At 38.6% G+C, this 22,497-nt stretch overlaps 1 protein-coding gene across 1 annotated transcript in view; it reads right to left on the bottom strand.

Moving 5' to 3' along the window:
• GALNT16 (polypeptide N-acetylgalactosaminyltransferase 16) overlaps nucleotides 1–22,497 on the bottom strand; it is a 195,819-nt gene that overhangs the window by 91,425 nt on the left and 81,897 nt on the right. Inside the window, exon 3 of the mRNA XM_070931259.1 lies at nucleotides 4,314–4,451. Within this exon, the coding sequence (XP_070787360.1) occupies nucleotides 4,314–4,451 (138 nt within the window). The remainder of the gene's footprint in view (nucleotides 1–4,313; nucleotides 4,452–22,497) is intronic.

The raw sequence follows: 22,497 nt of genomic DNA, 5'->3' as shown, positions 1-22,497 counted from the left end.
GAATAGCAGCATGTTGTCTACTCTGATAGGCAAAGCAACCCAGATTTTTTATTGGAGTTATTCTCAGAAATCAGGAATTAAACCTGCAACTTCTATCATGCAAAGCCAAGGCTACATACCTGACCTACAGCACACCTGCCAACCTGCAAGGATGGGCAATTGGCTTTGTTTAATCCTCCTTTTCATATACAGTTTAAGGTAGCAAACATGCTAGCATTTATCATTCCTCCTATTCTCCTCACAACAACTGTGAAATGAGCAGCTGGCCCAAAGTTACCCAGCTGATTTTTTCATGCCTAAGGCTAGACTAAAACTCACAAATTGTCTCCAATTTGGGCACAATCTATAGCAGCAAACTCTATAAAAAAGGGGGAAATTCTGACTGTACAGCTGTGCTGTGAACATAGAATCCAAAGGATAATTTGAATTAATTTCAATGTAGCCTAGATTTTCTGAGGAATTCACTGATGCTGTCACAGCTGAAACAAGAGCCCAGGGGAGATTCCACCCCTGCGACAAAGTTGTGTGATAAGCATAGATGTTGCAGACAGACAATTCCTGAGAATTTGTTGCAAAATATTAGTATTGGTACCGGGATCTACTTTTCTGGATTATTGTTAGCCCCGGGCCCGATCCCAAATAACTTTGGTCAGTTGCATTTTAGGAAGGGATTCTTTGTTTTGCACTTTTGTTAATTGTCTAAATCTGATTGATTCCATAACAACTGGAGGTGATATACAGTATTAGAAACAGTTCAAAACAATATAACAAAAATAAGAAATAAATGTCAAAAAGACAATAAAATGTATGTCCCAAACATAAAGCATTCCCATTAAAGATCTCCCAAGGCCTGGGGGAAACACTCAGTTTTTACAGTCTATGTAAACAAGGGCCAAATAGGTGCAATACCAATGTCTGGGGGAATGCTGTTCCAGACTACAGGCACAGTGCCAGAGAAGATCCATCACTTAATTGATGGGCTCCAAAGCATGCCAACTACAGTCCATTATCCATGATGGGCAGAAACTACAGGAAATAGATAGTCCTTCAAATGCCCAGGCCATAAAGCCATTTACGGCTTCTAAAAACCTGTTCTGAAAAGTGGACATAATTTAAAGATGTCATCAACCAGATTGCAACAACTGTACTTGGACTGAAAACCTGGGCCCATCAAGACTGGTTTGATGAAAACCGCAAAACCATTTCAGCAGCCCTCCAGGTCAAGAACAAGGCCTAGGCAAACTGGCAGAATGATCCATCATCTGTCTCAAAGAAAGACAATTTTAAATACCTGCTGTCCAAAGCACACAGAGCTCTGCAAGTAAGGCTGGTGGCAGAGGAAAGCTGAGAAGGTGGAACATTTTGCAGGTGTGCATGCCATCACAGAGTCCTTCAAATGCCATAAAGTCAGTTTATGATCCTTCTAAATCAGGATGCTCCCCTTGCTATCATTAATGTGTTGAACCTAATCAAAGACCAGGAAAGACTGAAAAACCACTGAGCCAAACACTTTTCCAACTTACTCAAAGGCTGTCCACAGTTGGTCTTACAGCTGCCAGTCTTGTATCCCCTAGATCTGCCTCCCTCCCTCTACTGAGGAGACCAGGAAAGCAAACTTGCAGATGAGCTCAAATAAAACAACAGGGCAGGGTGGCTTTTCTATTGAGATCTACAAAGCATTAGACCCAAACACCTTGCAGGCATTCAAGACTTTTGGAAGACATTTGGTCCACAGATGAGATGCCTGATGACTTCATTGTGGTTCTCTATAAAAATAAGGGAACCAAATGAGACTGTAGAAATTACAAAAATATCTTACTGCTGTCTCTCACAGGCAAGATCTTTGCCCACATTCTTCTAAACAGACTTGTCCCTTTTTCAAAAAGGGACCTCCCAGAGGTGCAGTACAGCTTTCAGCATATATTTGCCATGAGGCAAGTCAGAAAAGTGCATAAAGCAGAACAAGCCTCTTTGTTCCATTTCTCCATTGACCTGAGAAAGGCATTTGACATTGTAAACAAGGAGGGCTTCTGGATTATCCTGAGACATTGTGGGTGCCCAAGGAATTTGTAAAGTTGATTCAGCTACTATACAATGGAATGAAAGAACAGGGTATTTATTTTTTACAAAATTGATATATTAGCTGCATTTGTCATTTCCAGTGAGATTAAATGGGGTTGTGTGCTAGCCCCAGTCCTATTCAATCTGTTTTTTACTTGCATGTTGTCACATGCTATCTGAAATAAGTGTACATCAAGCACTGATTGGATGACTCTCTTTTTGACCTTTTTGACCCCAGTTGAATGCATGGATGAAGTGCCTCCATACAGTCATTCACGAAATCCATTTTGCTATGACTTTAAGCTTCTAGGGCACAAAGACAATGATCTACAGTTAATGGTGAACAAATTCTTAGATACCACTATGCCCTCGGCCTGATTATCAGCCTGAGCAAGACTGAAATCCCATACCAAATAACAAGCCCATAGGACCAAAATTCACTGTTGACAATATCAAGCTGACAAATAACAGCTTCAAATACTTGGGAAGAACCAACTCAAATAATGAGTCTTTGGACAAAGAAATTAACTCCAGGATCAATAATGTCAGCCAGGCACTGGGGCAGCTGTGTACTAAAATGCTTAATCAACACAACATCCATATCGCCATAAAACTGAAATTCTACAGACCTGTGGTTATCCCTTCCTCCTATATATTGGCTTCCTATAAGGCCAACAGTCCTTCTTTCAGCTCAGAAGTTAGAAACTTCTGACGACTCATCATTTACAATTGTAAAACTGGGTTTCTTAATTGTGATGAGGCAGAAATGATGTTACCTCAGGACAGATTTTAAAAATGGCTTTTCTTATCTAGAGAGTTTCAGACATTTTATGAGCTGTTCTTTCTCTGGCTAAAAATATTGGAGAGTCTTCCTTATAAAGCAAAGGAACAGAAGAGTCACCATGATTTTAGATTAGCTCTTTAAAAAAAACAACAGCAGGGATTTATATATATCTGATAAACTACAAATCCAGGAAGAAAGATTAGATCAGCTGTTCAGGCAATTACAAACTCCTTGATCCTTTCTCCAGAGTTTGTCATCCTTTCTTGAGTCAGCAGAAAATTCTACTGCAGCTCCACAGACTGGCCACAGGTGGTAGCAGGGATGATTTCAGGGCCAGGTTATCTTCGAGACCACCTTCTGCTGCATAGCTCCCAGCAACCAGTAAGATCCCACAGAGTTGGTCTCCTCCGGGTCCCGTCAGCTAAATAATGCCAGCTGGCGGGCCTGCGGGCGAGGGCGTTCTCTGTGGCTGCTCCAGTTCTCTGGAACCAGTTACCTCCTGAGGTCCGGACCATCCCCACCCTATTGGCCTTCTGAAAAGCGGTGAAGACCTGGCTTTTCTGGCAGGCCTGGAGCCGTTGATCTCGTTCTTGTGATCTGGCGAGATCTGGCCATGAATGGTGTGAATGAGTTTTTAATGTTTTTAATGTTTTTAATTTTTAAATGTTTTTTTTATAATGATTTTTTAAAATGTATTGTGAGCCGCCCTGAGTCTTCGGAGAGGGGCAGCATATAAATTGAATTAATTAAATTAAATTAAATTAAATTTCATGCACACAACCCAATCCTGTGCATGTGCAAATGAGGCTTCACACACTCACCCACCACTTGTGCAGCCTGGTTCCAAATGGCCCATGGACCGGGACTGGTCTGCGGACCAGTGCTTAGGGACCCCTGCTATTGGCCACCCCAACTGTCAGTTCCTGCCAATCACCTGATTTCCCTCCAAAATGATGGGTGACAAAGCCTACGGATTTTATATGCATCTTGAGTTTGCCATTGGACCATATCAAAATAAAAAAGATAATACATTTCTAATGCTGATCCAACCAAAGATAACTTCGATTTATTTCACTCAAGGGCTGGAGTTGAAATGAAGGGAACAACATAGGATCAAGGGCAGAAAAAAAAATGGAAAAGCTAATTACTTGGCTTTTTACTAGTTATTATTTAATAGGATCCTTAATAGGAACTAAATATACATAACCATCTGGCCCAGTTCATTGCATTGTCACATTTCTAGAGATTTGTTTAAATGCTAAACAATGTTTCCATCTTCTGTGACATCTTTACCTTAACTATATCCAGATGTTAAAATAAATAAAACAGCCTGCATTAAGGATGAGAAGTCCTTTGTCAGGTGGGATACAGATAATATTTCAAAATTAAAATAGCCCAAAGATTAGGTCACAGAGATGCCATGGTACAAAGTATGGATCACAATCCATACTCGTCTGCACTACAGTACCTGTAATGTCTAGTGTCTCTAATGGGCCGGTCACTGCTCAGTTTGTCACTCTCCAACTGATTGAAAGCATGTTGCCGATAAGGGTCTTCTCCAGCCTTCAGTAGCTTTGATGATACATAGGCCTTTTCATCAAATCCTCTTAAGCCATTTTTCTCAGCTTGTGGTGGCTTGGATGCCTGGAGAGAGACAGAGTTAAAAGTTAGTCCTATAAAGGAGAAGGCCTTTTATGATTCAAGTGACAACCTGACATTCTATTGAGAGCCAGAAACAGATTTTCAAAGTAATATGTACAAAGTTTTATTTTGGAAAAAAAAAATGAGGCACAGAAATCTATTTTGTCAACCCAATCATTGGCTGATTGATTATGCTCATGATGCAGAAGAAATAAAGACTATGTTTCCTTTTCATTCTTGTCAAAACTTTTGTATACATTTATATTCTTTTATTTTAGTAGGGCTTTTTTGTTTGTTTGTTCCTTTGAGTCAGTTCTGAAACCTAGTCACTGCTTGGACAAATCCCTGCAGTTTTCTTGACAAGGTTTTTTGAAAATGGTTTGCCATTGTCTGTTTCCTGGGGCTGAGAGAAGCAAGTGGCTCAAGGTCATCCTGCTGGCTTTGTGGCTAAGGCAGGACTAGAATTTACAGCCTCACAGTTTCTAGACCAGGGCTGTCAAACTCCCGGTCCATGGGCCAGATGCGCCATGTGCTGGCCACGCCCACACCTGGTTTAGCGAAGGGAAAAAAAGTCCCGATATGTCACATGACACCACTGTGACGACATGAGTTTGACACCCCTGTTCTAGACCATTGCCTTAATCTCTACAACCAAAGTGGTTTTGGTGGGCTCTACTTCATAGTAATACACTTAAAATATTGCAGACTTCAGTTTAGGATATATACCTATATTTTGAATGATATATACAGCATATACCTCTGGACTCTTTTTAACAACAATATGGAACTGGTATGTCTTTTCCTTTTTTTCTTTCTTTCAACTTTCTGGTCCAACTAATGGCCTTTGTGATCTTTCATCCAAATACATATCTTACTTAATGTTTTAAGATAAGTCATGGTCAATTAAGTGCTGCCACATAGCTGGCCTTTTCTTCCTAAATTCCTAACCAACTTCAACTTCAGTCAAGAATGAATTCTAAGAAATATGGCCATTACATCTGAGGAGCATTAAACTGGGAAAGGTTAATATAGAATCATCTTACCTGGTCAACTACTTTGACCTAAAAGGATACTTGTCAAAAGTCTACTACGTAAATCTGTTGAAAGAAAAGGAAGGGCTTGCTTTACAATTTACAGTTCCACAGATACATGATGCAGTATATATTCCTCCTCCTTCACCATTGCTTGCATGAAAAAGTTGTCCTTCTATCAGTACAATAACTACTTTCATCTCCTGTAGGCTGAAATGAGCCTCACTGTTGGATAAGATGGTTAGATGTCATATAGGGATGCATAGCTTTACTGAGAGACACTAGATACTAAATGATGAGCAATGTTTGTTAAAATGGTTAAAGATAGTAAAAGATTGAGTTTGTTGTCAATATCTGTCCAGACCTTATTCACAGGAGAGAAAGCAGATTTAAGAAAAGTTTCCTAATGAATACCCAAGGAAAATGCATCCTATGGTGATTCAGCAAACTGTATAGAAAATCTATATCTTTTCTTCCAGCTTTATTGCAGTCTTCCTCTTTGTTTTAAAACACTTAAAATAAGCTGTCTTCTGAATGACTCTTGCCCAACTGACTATTCAGTTTAGATCCTGCCATCTATACATGAGAATGCAAAATGAAAATTGTTGTAAATAGTGTACACAGCTTTTATCCTCTTTAAAGCAGTGGAAATATAGGTAGTCATCAGTTAACAATGGTAATTGGGACAGGGTACTCTGTTACTAAGTGACAGAGCCATAAAATCCAATGTCATGTGACCACACCAACCAATGATTGCAATTCCGGAAGTTCCAATTTCAGTCATTAGACAAATCCTGTGTGAGGTTGTTAGGCATGACATCACATGATCACCATTTGCTATCTCCTGGCAACTTCCCCATTGACTTTTCTTATTGGAAGCTGTGAAGGTCGCAAACGGTGATCACATGACTGTGGGATGCTGAGACCATCTTAATTGCAAGCCATTTGCCAAGCACTGAATCACAATCAGATGATGATGGGGATACTACAATATTTACAAGTTCAAGGACCAGCTGTAAGTCTCCTTGTTCAGCACTGTTGTAACTTTGAACAGATACTGATTGAATGGTTATTAGCTGAAGACCACCTGCAAAGAAAACTACACTTTTGTGAGGAAAACTGTATAAACCATTTTCTGAAAACCATTACAGTAGCAAATTCATTAAAAATAAGTCATCAGAAAAGGTTGGAATTTCAAGTAGAAAAACCAATAAGTAGCCGATAAATGAAATATCTCTAAGATGATACCTATTTAAGATGGATGAATTACATTTGAGTAATACCCTAGAATTGAACTGTTTACCTTTGACATCTCAGCTTTTTCTTCTTTTCAAATGTCTGAAACAATTTTCAGTTTTAAAAGAAGGTATTGGACAAGTGTGACAAGCATTTCGATGCCTGTATACTGTTTTATCTACAAACATTTGCTTGCTTTCCTTCCTGATCTTTGGAAATGCCAGAGGCAAAATAATTAAATATTTATTTTTTTGTGGAAAGCATTTTTCCTTCACAGCTGATAAAGGCTGCCAATGAGCCCCCCTCCCCCCCACCCGCCCCCACAAAATCCCTGTCCATAGTTTTGTACTCTAAAGCAGGAGTCTCAAAGAAAAAAGCATGGGAGGGAGGTTAGGAAAAGCATCTGACAATGGCAGCTTGCTTGACTGCCACATGCATGACAATATATTCAAATTTGCCATGGAATATATTTGTTTCTGCAGATTGCATGAAGCCTATCTTCATTGTTCTTATGGCTGAGTGATTCTAGAAGATGATATGAGTGACTAGTGAAGAAAAGGCCCAAATACCTTCTAGAGTTATTCAAGTATTGTTGTATCAAAATAATAATGAAAACAGGTTTTATATTGCCTTAGCATTGGGTGAAATGTCAAGTTTAGGCAGTTGCTTCAAACTGAAAATATTTCTCCTCAACAAGCTTCTCACAAAGCCTTCGTTAGTGAGGTTTATCAAAATGAAAGGGACAGGATTATGAGAATTTCCGTTTAAAACTAATTGATCTTCCAATAACAACCAGCCTTACACCCGGCAATGAAAATATTGAAATGGTAGATAACTTCTGTCTTTTAGAATCAACCGTCAATATAAAGGAACAAGCAGTTAAGAAATACACCACAAGCCATCACTTGGTAAAGCAGCCATTAAGGTCTTGAAAAAGAAATTCAAATGCCGTGAGGTGTCTAAACCTGCAAAGATCAGAATCATGCAAGCCTTGGTAACCCTCTTGAAGTGAAAATTGGGCTTTGAAGAAGCAGAATAGGAAGAATATTTGAACTTTGGTATTGGAAAAGTCTCCTCAGAATATCATGGACGGCCAAGAAATTAATGGATCACCAAACAAAATGATCCAGAGTTCTCATATAAGGCACAAATAACTAGGCTCAAGTTATCTTACTTCAATCACATTATGTGAAGATTCAGCTCTTTAGAAAAGGCTCTAATGTTAGAAAAGGTGGAAGGAAAGAGAAGAAGATGACTAGCATCAAGATGGATGACCTCAGTTATAGTGGTGATGAGTGCACCATTGGGAGCAGAGGTGGGTTTCAGCAGGTTCTGACTAGTTCTGGAGAACCGGTGGCAGAAATTTTGAGTAGTTCGGAGAACCGGTAGTAAAAATTCTGCCTGGCCCTGCCCCAGTGGTGAGTTCTACTTACCTTTATTACTGGTTCTCAACGGGGTCGTGTGCACTTGCTTCGCTTCGCTCGTGTGCATGCGCACTCTTTTGCGCAAGCGCAGAAGCTTCTCCACATGCACAGAAGCATTTTGATGATGTTGGGTCAGTGGGCGGAGCCTCCCGCAGGTTTTACTACTGGTTCTATAGAACCGGTGCAAACCTGGGGCAACCCACCACTGCCCTGCCCCCATCTATTCTCTGCCACCCAAATCCAAGCGGATTGGGAGGAAATGGAGATTTTACAGTATCCTTTCCCTGGAGTGGGGTGGGAATGGAGATTTTACAGTATTCTTTTCCTGCCATGCCCACCAAGCGATGCCCACCAAGCCAAGCCACGCCCACCAAGCCACACCCACAGAAGCAGTAGTAAAAATTTTTGAAACCCACCACTGATTGGGAGACCTGGAAAAGCAGGCTAGTGACAGATTGTCATGGAAAAAAATCTATGTGATCACTAGGAGTCATAAATGACTTGATGGCACATAAACAAACAATCAATGTTTACATAGAAACTTTATTTTATTTTATTGGATTTCTATACCACCCTTCTCCCGAAGGACTAAGGCACAATAAAACACATAAATACAAAAATTTAAAATAGAATAAAAACGAATTAAATAATTTGGCTGAAACAAATTTAAAATACCCGATAATTTAAAAACAAATTAAAATTTACATTTAAAAGGGGAGAAGATTTAGGCCAGGCCAGGTTGGTGAAATAAGAGAGTCTTGAGCACGCGACGGAAGGTGCGCAGATCCAGGATCCTCCATATCTCCCGGGGGAGCTCGTTCCAGATCGTAGGTGCCCCCACAGAGAAGGCTCTCCCCCTAGGGGCCGGATTTCCTGTGAACTAGTCATTTCCAAATTTCCTGTGAACTAGTCATGGTTCTTTTGACTGAAAACAGCAGAGCCTGAAGATGGCTTTTTATAAACTATCTCCTCGATTCTTATCGTTTATTTATTTATTTTATATATCAAACTTCTTAACTGCCCAACTCCCTGGTACAGTTAGCATTACAATCAGGGGTGGGATTCAAAAATTTTAGCAACCAGTTCTCTGCCCGGTTGCTGGGTGTGTGTGGCCATGGTGGGCTTCTGCACCATGGCAGGGAGGGTGTTTTCACCCTCCCCAAGCTCCAGAGGCTTTCCTTGAGACCCCAGAGGCCCTCTGGAGGCTGGAAACGGGCCCCAGTCTGGACTTCCGGAACCTCCGGGAGGCCCGTTTTTTGCCTCCCAGAGCCTCCATGTGGGCGCTGCATTTACCTGGCATCCAAAATGGGCCACGTGGAGACTCCTGGGAGGGGAGGGGTGGGCGGGGTGGGCGGGGCCAACCAATCCTTGCAACTACTGGTTTGGCGAACCAGATATAAAATTAGCGTCCGATTCCCCCGAGCCAGTCTGAATCGGCTGAATCCCACCCCTGATTACAATGATGATAGAACATTCTTTAAATCACTAATTTTCTGTTTTATGTTCACGGTGCTATGCACAGGCCAGATTAGTGTAGTGGTTAAGGCATCAATCTAGAAACTGGGAGATTCTGAGTTTTAACTAGTTTTAGGCACAAAGCCACCTGGTGATCTTGGGCCAGTCATTCTCAGCCCCAGGAAGGAGGAAATGACAAATCACTCCTGAAAAACCTTGCCAAGAAAACTGCATAGACTTGCCCAGGCAGTCTCTGAGAATCAGACACAATTGAACAGAACAGGAAAAAAATGTGATTGTTAAGCATTATCTAATTGTATTTGTTGCAATATTTTCAGGATCAGACTCAATAAAGATAATAGAAGTTATAGGTTTAAATATAATTCTCTTTAATCATAATAGGCATTCTATATTCGCTGAATATTCAAGATAGAAGCAAGGAAAATGGGGAGGATGGCTCCTTTTATATACAAGGGGCGGAGCCAGGAATGGGAGTGGTAAAATATGAATACATTAAAGCTCAAGTAATAAGTTAACCCCTGATGTTCCATATATACATTATTTACACATTAGAGAATAAGGCATTTACATCTGACAAATCCCCCTCTAAATGCCGGTTCGTTATACAACACCAGTTACATTCAGATTCAGGACAATATAATACATATAATTTAGAAGTTAAATATTTGTGTTGTTTAGAAGGTAAGGGTTTTGTTAATATGTCAGCTAATTGTTCAGAAGTATCACAATGTATTGCTTTGATGAATCCGTCTTGAGATAGTTGTCTCACGTGCTTAAATTTTATATCAATATGCCTGGACCTTTGTCCAATTGCATCGGATCTAGAAATTTCAATGGCCGCTTTATTATCTTCATGCATAATAAATGGTAAAGTAGGTTTCTTCCAAACATCTGTGATCAAATCATTGAACCATACAAGGTTATTTGCAGCTTTAGACAAGCAAACATATTCTGCTTCTGTGGTAGAGGTGGCTACCAGTTCTTGTTTACCAGTATACCAGTAAACTGGACAATCGTTCAATAGAAAAACATAACCAGAGGTACTCTTTCTGCATGATGTATCACCAGCCCAATCTGCATCAGCATAACAAGTAATTTTTGGTTCTTTGTCATTATTGGGTTCCAATATTAAACAAAAATCTAATGTACTTTTCAGATATCTTAAAATTCTTTTGACAGCTTCCCAATGATACAAGGTTGGTTTGCTTACATATCTTGACAATAAATTGAGAGGTAATGCAATATCTGGCCTAGTCCAATTAGATATATAAAGGAGTGAACCTATAACTGATCTGTAAAATGTGTTGTCTTTAAACTCAGGGGAAGATTCATCATTGTTTCTAAGAAAATCAGTTTGCATAGGTGTGTCACATGTTTTGGCATTATTTAAGTTACATTTGTTTAGGAGTTCAATGATTTTATCTTTTTGAGTAAGTTTGAATCCCCTTTTTGTTTTGTTAATTTGTACACCAAGGTATTTATTCACTCTACCTAGTGATTTCAATGAGAAGTGTTCGTTTAACTTATTTACAAAGATTTCCCTGCTCTCTTTATGCTTTCCAATATATAAAATATCATCCACATAAATTAATACAAATTCAATATGATCATTACTCTTTTTTACAAAGAAACAGTTATCAGCAGTGGTGGCGTTGAAATCCATGGTCTTTAGTACTTTTACCAAACAATCGTACCATCTTTTGCCAGATTGCTTCAATCCGTACAGACTCTTATTTAGTAACCAAATTTCGTTCTTATTAGTGTATTGACTGTGTGGTGCTCTTACATATATTTCCTTATCTAATTTTGCATGTAAGTATGCAGTCTGTATGTCATATTGAAACACGTCTAGATTGAGTGCAGATGCTACTACAAGAGCTGTTTTGACACTCTCTGTTCTCACTGTGGGTGAATATGTGTCAGTATAGTCTTCTGGATATTTTTGTGCATAACCTTGTGCAACTAGTCTGGCCTTGTATAAGGTATTACCTCCTTCTAAATTCTTAATTTTATAAATCCACCTGGTACCTATAATTGTTTTATCCTTAGGTGCGATTGCAGGTGTGAATACATTTAATCCTTGTAAACTTTTCATTTCTTTTTCCATAGCTAGTTCCCATTTTTCTCTTTCTTCACGGGGAAGTTTCAATACTTCCTCATATGTATTAGGTGTTATTTGTTCTCCATCCATATGCATAATATAATCTTTGTATTTATTTGGTATTTGGTTTCTATTATTTCTAATATTTCTTTCAGGTTTGCTATGGTTGTCATGCAAATATCTGGCTTCCTTTTTTGTTAATGTGTCTGTCTTTATTTTATGCTGACTATTTGTCCAAGTTTTGGTTTTGTTCTTACTTTTGTTAATATTTTGATTTTCTGTTGTTCCTTCCTCGCAAGATATATTATCTTTGCTTTTATTAGGAAAAATTTCATTAAGGTGCAACTTAGACCAATTGGCCTGCTCATGAAACACAGCTGTTCTGGATACTATAAATTTGTTATTATTATCGATGAATCTGTACCCTTTGGTTCCAGTTTCGTATCCCATGAATCTTAATCTCCTGGATACGTTTTCTCCCTTTCTCCTCAATTGTTTAGGTATGTGCACGTCTGCAGTAACTCCAAATATGTGCATGTGTGCTAATTTAGGTTTTCTATTGTACATCACCTCATATGGTGTCTTATTTACAATACTGGACCATGTTCTATTTTGAGTGTAATTTGAATAATGTAAGGCTTCTGACCAAAATTGTTTGCCTAAACCAGCATCCTCTAATGTGCATCTAATCATGGTTTGTAGTGTGGAGTTCTTTCTCTCTGCAATCCCATTTTGAAAGGCAGAAAATGGATTGGACGTGAAATGTAGCATCCCTCTATCCTTTAACCATTGGGAGAATTCTTTAGACATGAATTCACATCCCCTATCTGTCATAATTTGTTTTATTCTGATATTATGTTGTGTTTCTATGCGTTTGTAGAATTCCTTAAATTTCTGAAAGGTTTCATCCTTGTGCTTTAATGTGTAAACAAAACCATAGCGACTGTAATCATCCACTATTGTTAGGAAGTAACGTTTTCTATAGGTAATTGATGGAGTTAATGGACCAACTAAGTCCATATGTACCAAATCAAAAATATTGTTAGTTGATCTGTTAGATTTTTTTGGTCTAGGACTGGTTTTTAGTTTGGTGGATTTACATACTGAGCATTCTAAATAATTTTCACAATTTTTTATTTTTACACCTTCTGCGTGTTCAGTCATTTTTTGTACTACAGGAAAGCTTGCATGTCCTAACTTCCTATGTAAGATATGAGCACACTCATCATGAATTGGTTTACCTATTTTTGGTTTCTTCTCATTGTGTGTATTTTTGTTATCATGAGTTATTTTACATTTATCATTGTCACTGTTACTGACATTTTCATCATCCGCTTCAATACAATCTTCCATATTTGAATCAATGTTATGTAACCATCTTTCTTTGGTTATCAGATAGGGTAGACCCCCTTTTATCATCACAGTGCCTACATTTGTTTTGTTCTTTTCTATAGTTGCTTTCCCCTTTGAGAAAACTATATTGATGTCAGATTCTCTGCTTAGTTTTATAGCACTTAGTATGTTGTGAGGTATTTCTGGGATTAATAATACCCCCTCTATTTTCCCTAAACCAGGCAAGGTCACATTTCCTCTGCCTAATACTTGAACCTTTTCTTGATTAGCTACCTTTATCACAAACTTATCTTCTGTAAATGAAGATAATATACTTTTGTTATTAGTGGTGTGATTTGTTGCACCAGAATCAATAAGCCAATTATTGTTCTCATCTTGTTGTGTTTTGGTGCTGTCTTGTTTATTTAGCCCATTTAGTGACCCAGATTTTCTCTCTTTTGAATTTTCTCTACCCCCTCTACTTTCTCTGTAGTTTGGTGGGCTTCTATATTTGTGTCTATCTGTGGAAGATTGTCTGTAATTGTATTTGCTCCTATATTCTGGCCTATGTCTCTCCCTTGGGACTTTGGGACAGTCTCTTCTACTGTGTTCCCTGGATCCACAATTGTGGCATCTAAAGACCTCATTATATTTATCTTGAAAGACTACTTTCCTAAAAGATTTGTGTTCTGTTTGGTTACTGGAACGATTTTTTCTTGAATTGTCTTCTGCTATCAATTTGTTAGATAGATTTTCTATTGATAAATATCCCAAATTAATGGTATCTAAGTGTGACATAAAGCTATCCCATGATGGATCAAGTGAATTGATAATAACACTTTTCATAGTTTGATCTGAAATCACTTCCCCCCTCAATTGCAGCTCAGCTCTTATTTTGTTTAGATTTATCAAATGTTCACTTATAGAAACCCCTGGTTTCACTCTAGAAGAAAAGAAATCCTTAGACATTCTTGTGGTTGTGGCTACGCTATCGCTGTGAAATAGATTAAACATGCATTGAATTATTTCTGATACAGTTAGGTTTGGTTTGATGCTATGATACATTGCAGGAGACACGCTAGAAATTATTATGAAAAATGCTCTATGATGTAAACAGTCTATTTTTAAAGTCCAAGGTCTTCTTGGAGGACTAGTTATAAAGAATAGTAAATTTTCTTTCATAAAAATAACCTGAAGCTGTTGGTACCACTCTTGTAAATTAATGCCATCAACTCTAAGTTTTGGGAAGTCACTGGGTAAGTTCCCCACATTATTTTGTCCATTACTTACAACCTGAGGCAGTCCGTGGTCTCTCAAGTGCAGGAAATTACAGAACGGCATTGGGATGCTTGTAACGAGTCTGCGCGGTTCTCTGGCCAGTTCAAGTCTTTCGGGGCCGTCTACGTAGTTTTGCACATGCGCGTTGCTCATTTCTTCTTTGGCGCCGTTGTGGAAGGTTCTCTCCATTTCAGCTCTCTCGATCCGCTCCTCTTCAGATGAGTCGGTCTCTGGCTCGGTTTTTGGGGCTTTGGTGATGGCGGCGGTTCTTCTCTTTCTCTTGTGTGTGCTGGCACTCGATTCTGTCTGCGGTGTAGGACGGAATCGGCATGGCTCTCTGGGCTCGGGTGTCGTCGTTTTCGAAGTCAGGATGGGAGCGTGCAGGTCTTGAGTTGTCGGTTTGATTGCTTGCTTCTTCGTTGATGTCTTAGAAATTTTCAATCTTGGCCCAAAAGCAGCAAAAAGTGTTTTCATTGCTGACTCTACTTGAGACTTTGTTAAATCGTCTTCACTTTCTGATTTTGGTTCATCTGAAGAGTTTGAGACTTCTTTTTCACTTTCTTCGTCTGATAGCGTTTTTCGCGCCAGAAATTTTGAACTGAGCGTTTTGATTGGCTCTGCTTCACTCTCTTTTGAAGTTCGTTGAAACCAAGATGGCTGCCGTTCAAAATTTCGCGCGGGGTCACATCTTTTCTTTTTTACAACTATTTTCTCAGTAGTCATTTCACTCACAGTTTTTTGATCTTTGGGTTTTTCTTTAATGATGTTTTTCTCTCTCGCTGCTCCGCTGTTCCTCAGCATCTCCTGGAGGTCCGCGATGAGGCTTTCATCATTCTTTTGGCTTTTTAGTATTTTTAATATTTCTGACCTGAGTTCGTTATTTTCTATCTCGATTTCTTCCTGGTCGTTATTTTCACTCATCAGTTCTTCTTCTTCAGTGGTGTATTCTTCGGATTCTCTCGAAATCGCATTAGTGGATTCGTTGATCATCTCTTGATCAGTTTCTATTTCTTTGCTGTAGGCCCTGGTGTTGGGCCTATCTTTCTTGGACATTTTTAATTACTTATTGAGTCAATTAACCATCCTCTGCTACCAGCTTGTTGCAATATTTTCAGGATCAGACTCAATAAAGATAATAGAAGTTATAGGTTTAAATATAATTCTCTTTAATCATAATAGGCATTCTATATTCGCTGAATATTCAAGATAGAAGCAAGGAAAATGGGGAGGATGGCTCCTTTTATATACAAGGGGCGGAGCCAGGAATGGGAGTGGTAAAATATGAATACATTAAAGCTCAAGTAATAAGTTAACCCCTGATGTTCCATATATACATTATTTACACATTAGAGAATAAGGCATTTACATCTGACAGTATTCATACAAAAATGCTGTCAAGTAAATTAAAAGGGCTTAATAAAAATTGGAATCAAAAATATCCTAATTCATTTGTTGTAGTTGATTCCATTGACTCTCCAATGTCCAAAAATATTCCATTCCAAGGTGTTGGGAGCTGTTTTACCATTTTTATCTGACAGAGTGTGCTGTTTACTACTTTTGCTTTTTATCTGATCTCCAAGAGAAAAAATTATCTCAGCTTTCTCCTTGATTTTGATTCATCGTTGCTATGAACTGTGGCTCTAGAGGAAACATGGCTAACAATTCTTGGCTTAGCTGTTAGCCTGCTTTTCTCCTGTATCATTTATTATTTTTTAGTTCAGGTCCTACTTCAAGGAATGTCTGGAGTTGATAAGAGCTGTAGTTCCAACATATCAAGAGGAACAAGTTGGGGAGGCTGGATTAATCCAATTTGTTAAAAGAATATTCTCTCATAAAAAGGTCCTGTGTGGCTAATTTCCCTGGAAAAGGCACCATGCTCAGGAAAACATAAGATACTAGTCTAATACTAGTTATGAATCTGCAATAATTTCAGCTGACTGAATTCTCCTGTGATCTTTGTTTGCCCTGTCTTGAGTCCCAAACTGTTGTATAGTCAGAAGTTCTTCCACTGTCTGCTCATGTTTCTGGAATGTAAATTAAAACCTGCATTTTAACCATTGCCTTCAATAGTTTCTTCACTTTCCATTGTCCTCCATCAATTTATACATGAGCAACACAGTAATCTAAAGATTCTTATGGCACAGGCATTATTAATCGACCACCACAGATAGAAGCAGTAGGCTTTGAAATCATTCAAATACAGTGCTAAAGCCATTGTTCAATATTGTACATGCAAATCTTCTCCCTTCTCTTCTACTCCTGTGCCATGAAATCCTTTGCTAACAAGAGTTGGTTTCCATATCTACTAGAAAGTACTTTTAGTTTTAATTGTATTTTATTCAGACAAGCCAGATTCATAAAGCACAATTTGCTCTGACCTTATTCAGGCAAATAATGGAAAACCAAGCATAGTTTATTCTAGCTGGTTGCAAACAAAAGCAAGTATTTAGCCTTCAGTAAGAGAAGAGATAGGGAGCAAAGAAGCCCAAGACACCTTCGTATAATGTTAACCCATAGGTTAACTGGTAAATGAAGCATGAACACATACTCTTGGTCTGTTCATAGTTCTAAGTAGTTTCAAACCCAGTTTCCATCTGGAAAGTAAGACTCCACTCAACAGAAAAATAGTTCTGGGAAGTGTAGAGCAGATGGGCTTTTTCTTCTTGGTGTTGCCAAGGTGAGCAAGACATTTTTAGGACATTCTTTATTAGCATATGTATAGTTCCTCACAGGGGTGAAATGCTCAGAAGTCTGCTACTGGCTCGCTTTGCTACTGGTTTGCTGCATGCGTGCATGTGCTGTGCACGCCAAATGTGCACTTTGTGCGCAGGCACACCGCAGGCGCTACTGCACAGCGCTGAGAAACAAGGATTAACAAGCCTTTTCTAAGGTAAGTAGAACAGTGAGGGAGAGAACAGCTGGGCCGCGTGATTTAGATTCGCTAGAAAGCCGGATTTTCTGCTTTCTAGCGAATATAAATCACGCGGCATAGCTGATCATCGGAAATACCGATTCGTCTGAACTGGTAGCATTTTTTTTTTTACTACCAGTTTGCTGAACCGGTAGCTATTATTACTACCAGTTTGGGCGAACCGGTCCAAACTGGTAGCATTTTACCCCTGGTTCCTCACCTATAATTTCTACTTCCTGTTATCTCCCTTTCCTCCTTGCTGCTGCATTCCACACATGTGGGTGTCACAATCAGAGAAAGGTTTTTCTCGTTACCCTTTCTCTGATTTCATAAAATGTTTGTAAAAGGACGCTCGGTATAGGATCTCAGACAATGAAATTAATGTTGACATTTAAAATTAGCATTAATGTAATTAACATAAAAGCCTAGACTTGTGGATGTGACATCTCTTCTGTGGGAACTGCACTGGCTGCCAATCTGCTTCCACATACAATTCAAGATGCTGGCTCTCTTCTTTATTGGGACTGGGGTATTAGAAGGCCAATCTTTCCCCTATTTCATCCACCTGCCCCACTAGGATGGAAAGGCAGGGCATATTATGAGTCTCATTGATTAGGGAGGTGCATCTGGTGGGGTCATAAAAAAGAGTTTTTTCAGTGGTGGTCCCTTCTTTATGGAACATCATTCCCCCAGAGATACTATTGGCCCCCACCCTATTGCTCTTCAAAAAGGATCTAAAAATGTGATTTTTGTCAGCAGCCCATAAGGACGATAAATGAAGATGGAGCCTATCAAGTGGTTGATTTGATTGGTTGCTACCATGGAGAGTAGGTTTTCTTACTTGTTTTTCTTATATGGTAGATTTTTTAATGTTGTAAGTCCCCCAGAGTCACCTATGTGTAAATTGGGTGACTATATAAATTTGTTTAATAAATAAATAAATTTGAGCAGCCTCCTGACAGGGCAGGCAATCCCCAAACTGAATATAATATCTACATGAAAGTTGGGGGAATTCCTTCATTTACAGATTGACAGAACTGGTAGCAGCCCATTGAGATAGGAATGAGAAGATCCTTTAATGTTCCTTGACTTTGTAAAACATCAGGGATAAGAAGAGTATTACTGCTAGGAGGAGCTAGGTTATGGGCCAGGATCTGAAGCTGTCTTCTACACAATTGACATCTAGAATGAAAGACCTGCCTACTGTATAGAATCCTGTACTAGTCTCTTTAAAATGTGGAAATGACAGACAGGAAAGAATCAGCCTACCATTCTCAAGCTTTTTCTGTGATTCTGCCTCCAAAATCTTAGAGTTTATCATGATTTTCAAACATCAATATTTATAATTTCATTTGTGATTTCTGATCCTTAACTAGATATGATAGGGAAGATTTACAGCATAATTGGATCTCCTGTCATTTTTTTAGATTTAAAAGCAATAGCAGGAAAAGGGATGCAATTGACACTGAAGATGCTCTAGAAAATGGGATGCATCAATTGAACACTTCCTCTACAGCACAGTACAGTCCTAATCACAATCTCCATGTATTCATAATTTGCTAGATACTATTTACCTGTTTTCTGCTCCTTTCCTCTATCCAGATGGGCAAATCTCAGCTTGTTGTGTGATTTTGATAAAACTCAACTCCCTTCTTAATAAGACTGCTTTAATGACTTTTAAAAAGTGTCAGGAGATTCAGTCATGGATTTTCCTTCTCAAATATGTTTTGTTCTTCCAATAATAGAATACAAAAAAATGTTACAACTATAATAGAATTGTTAAGCAATTTGCACCATTAATTGATACATATACTGTATAATATTGGGACACAATGTAATGGGAAGAGGGGTGGTTAGCATAATGCAGGGGTGTCAAACTCACGGCCCAGGGGCTGGATACACTGGCTATGCCCATACCCAGTTTAGTGAAGGGGGGAAAAGTTGCGATTTGTCACATGACATTGCTGTGACAATGCAAGTTTGACACCCCTGGCATAATGTGTCAATCAGCTATTTAGTCATATTATTTGTTGGCTAATGGCTTGGTACTGTGTGACAACTTGTTCATTAAACTATAGCTTCCAAAAACTTGGCTCAACTTTATATGTGAACTCATCTCCCAAGACACATAACTAATTTTTACCTTCCTAGAATTAAAGTCTGTTACAATGCTTATCCACATTAGATTATGTGATTTCACAGCAAATTTGCAAACAAATAATTATCCTTATATTTTAGGCTCACATCATTTTAAATGTTCAATGAAACATTCTGCTATTCCCACACAAGAAATTTTTCTCGGTTTCAAGTTTGGGAGGGAGGAACACATTTGCAGTTTACTAAGTTGGGATAACTATTTGTTGCTATCTAGTGGTCAGATGGAGTTCTGTAGTGCAAATATGATAGCCTTGGTACTGTACTGTTATTATCATTTAGTAGCATAACATTTGGCATGGATAAAATTTTTGATTGTTTCAGTTTTTTGGTAAATTGGGATAGATAATTAAATATGGGGAAGGGCTAGAAGGAGGCATAACCTGCTTATCTAAGCATTTCAATCTACGTAGTGTATGTGAAGCATATCTAAGAACCTTTAATTATACCCTTACAGGTTAAACCCTTAAATTAAATCAATAGGAATACCAATACTTCAAATAATGCCAAAACAGAACATGACCAAATTTTTCCAAATTAGTGATGCTAGGAAAACCAGTTACATAAAATGGGTGTGAAGTGAACCAATCTCTTCTTCACATGTAACTGAACCAAATTATAGTTAGTTGGAATCTGTTGTCATCTAAAATTCCAGATACTTAAATCAGTGAGAACCTAGCTCAGCTATATAATGTTTAGAACCTATAGGACTGAATGCTGTCACATAATAATATGCAATGTGAAGCCTGATCTGCAGGATCAGTCCCCCAGTGGCTTCTTGTGAGTCTCCACTATGCAGAAAATCTGAGGCTGTCAAAATGGCCACAGCAACAAGCAGAGTAAAGCTACAGAATCCTGGTTTTGCCTGCCTTGTTAAAGCCTGCCTCAGTTATCTATACACACAGCTGAAGCAGACCTAGCCCACAACCTGTGAATTGCACTCTCCAAGGTACTGATTATTGTTTGATTTGCCAAGAAACAGGTCTTGCTTGCTACTATATGCCACCATTCCTTGACAGCATTCAAGTCACAAGCTGCCATCCTCAGAGTTTTCAGCTAGATCAGGTCATGATGAATACAGTCCATTATCTGGAAAGTCGGGGCAGGAATGAGGGTAATTAAATTTAAAATAAATATTTTTGCTACAATGTCCCGATACCAAAAAGAAACAATACAAAATGGAATATTTGGGGGCAACCTCTGAAGGGAGATGGCCTGAAGATAATTGGACACTGAGTCTGCTTCAGAACTGTGAGCACTTGATTCCAGAGACATAACATGAATATGTCATTTAGTAAAATATAACAAAAATATATGTATCTGATGACAATTATGAGGGTGGGAACATTGAAACACTTCCCTTAAAAAAGAATCTGAGCAACCCTCCCAGATAAAATGAAAGTGGGAGGCAGCTGGACTCCTGTCAACAAAGAAGTCTAAATCTCTCTATTACTGGCCACACACCAAGGAGTTAACACATCTAAAAGAATGAAAGAATCACACTACAGTAATTCTAGTATTACATCTGAGCTTATCTAAACTGCAATCTTATGTTTAACCTTGTGGTTCATGAGTCTGCATCCAATTTGCTTGGTGCTTGCATTAGAGCAAAACTGTTGCCCTTGCACCAACGATGGGAATCCAACTTAAATCTGAGCTTCAACTGCAGTGTGTCACTGCTTTGACCCCAAGAGTGTCAGATTGCTTTATGTATCATGTAAAGACAATTGTCCTATATCACCAAGCTTGTCAAGTTCTTTATCGACCCTTCTCAATCCAAGTACTCCATGATGCTGCCACCTATGAACCTATTAAGATAGAGTTGGCATCAGATTTCATAAGCTTTTGATGCCATCGTATGACTTCTCTGTTTCATCAGGCCCCCTCTGCATTTTATCTGTCACTTTCATACAGTTCTCTATTACAAGTTTGTAAGGAATATATGTTTTAACATATTTTTATAAGCAAATTACTTGTTTTTTTAAAAAAACCTAACTGCTTTTAAATGAACTGTATTCTCATTTTGAGATGGTTTATAGCCATGAATATGCAAGATAGAAAAGACTATACAAGTAAATAAATAAATAAAATGACAATTGTATCACAGCAGATATGAGGCACCTAGTGAAAGGAAGTCAAATCTCATCTATCTGCTGCTGTTGTAGGATCCTCTGCAAATTAAATCCATCTGAACCAAGAAAGGGTTCAATTCTGCTCCGAGGAAGGAGAAAACAGAGTATCTAGGAAGCAACTGTATGAGTTGCAAAGGGACAAAATAGAATGGAAACAACTGTCATTGGAAGGAAGTACAAATTACGATGAAAATATAATCCATTTTATTACCTAAGGAATTTCAATTGAGAGACTGAACCCTGAATAGTTCACGATTTTCCCCATCTTACTTAAGCACAACATCATGCAGTTTTAATACCATCATGAAATTTCTCTATATTTCCTGCTCCAGAAGCAGACCTTTTCAAAAAGGCCTCTATCCCAGTCCCTGATAAAGCTTTCATTTGCCTCTATTTCTTACAGGTTATTCAGTTTTTTGGGACTCAACACAACAATTACATTATCTGTTCATCCCAGTTGGGTTGCTTCATTCTTATATGGATTGATAATATCCGGCGCCATTATTACATTAGTGTTATTCAGAGCAGAGATTATTTTCAATTACCAGCATCTAGAGGGCAGTACAATGGGCAGAGTCTGAGATTGTAAATCAGGGATATCAAACTTGCGGCCTGTGGACCAGATGCATAACGTGTGACCATGCCCATGCCCGGTTTAGCAAAGGGGGGGGGCGAGTTGCAATACGTCAGCTGCCATGACGCCACAAATTTGACACCCCTGTTGTAAGTGTATAATTTTTATGACGTTTGAATGAGTTCATCCTTTTCTCCAGTTGTGTACTCAATTTTTGTAATGTTAGAAGTAAAATACAAGAGATGTGATAAAAGCAATCAAATCTGCCCAGAGACTATATGTTTGGATGATAAGATGAATTGTGTTTATCAATATTCTTTCGGCTAAATAACTAAGAAAGTTGAGTCTTCTTTTTTTTTTTT

The sequence above is a fragment of the Pituophis catenifer genome, unplaced genomic scaffold (genome assembly GCF_029215685.1).
Source record: "Pituophis catenifer annectens isolate HBS135680 unplaced genomic scaffold, rPitCat1.0.hap2 SCAF_1, whole genome shotgun sequence".
Lineage (NCBI taxonomy): Eukaryota > Metazoa > Chordata > Lepidosauria > Squamata > Colubridae > Pituophis > Pituophis catenifer.
Note: the sequence above shows the minus strand (reverse complement) of the source record. Positions and strands in the feature narration are given on the sequence as shown.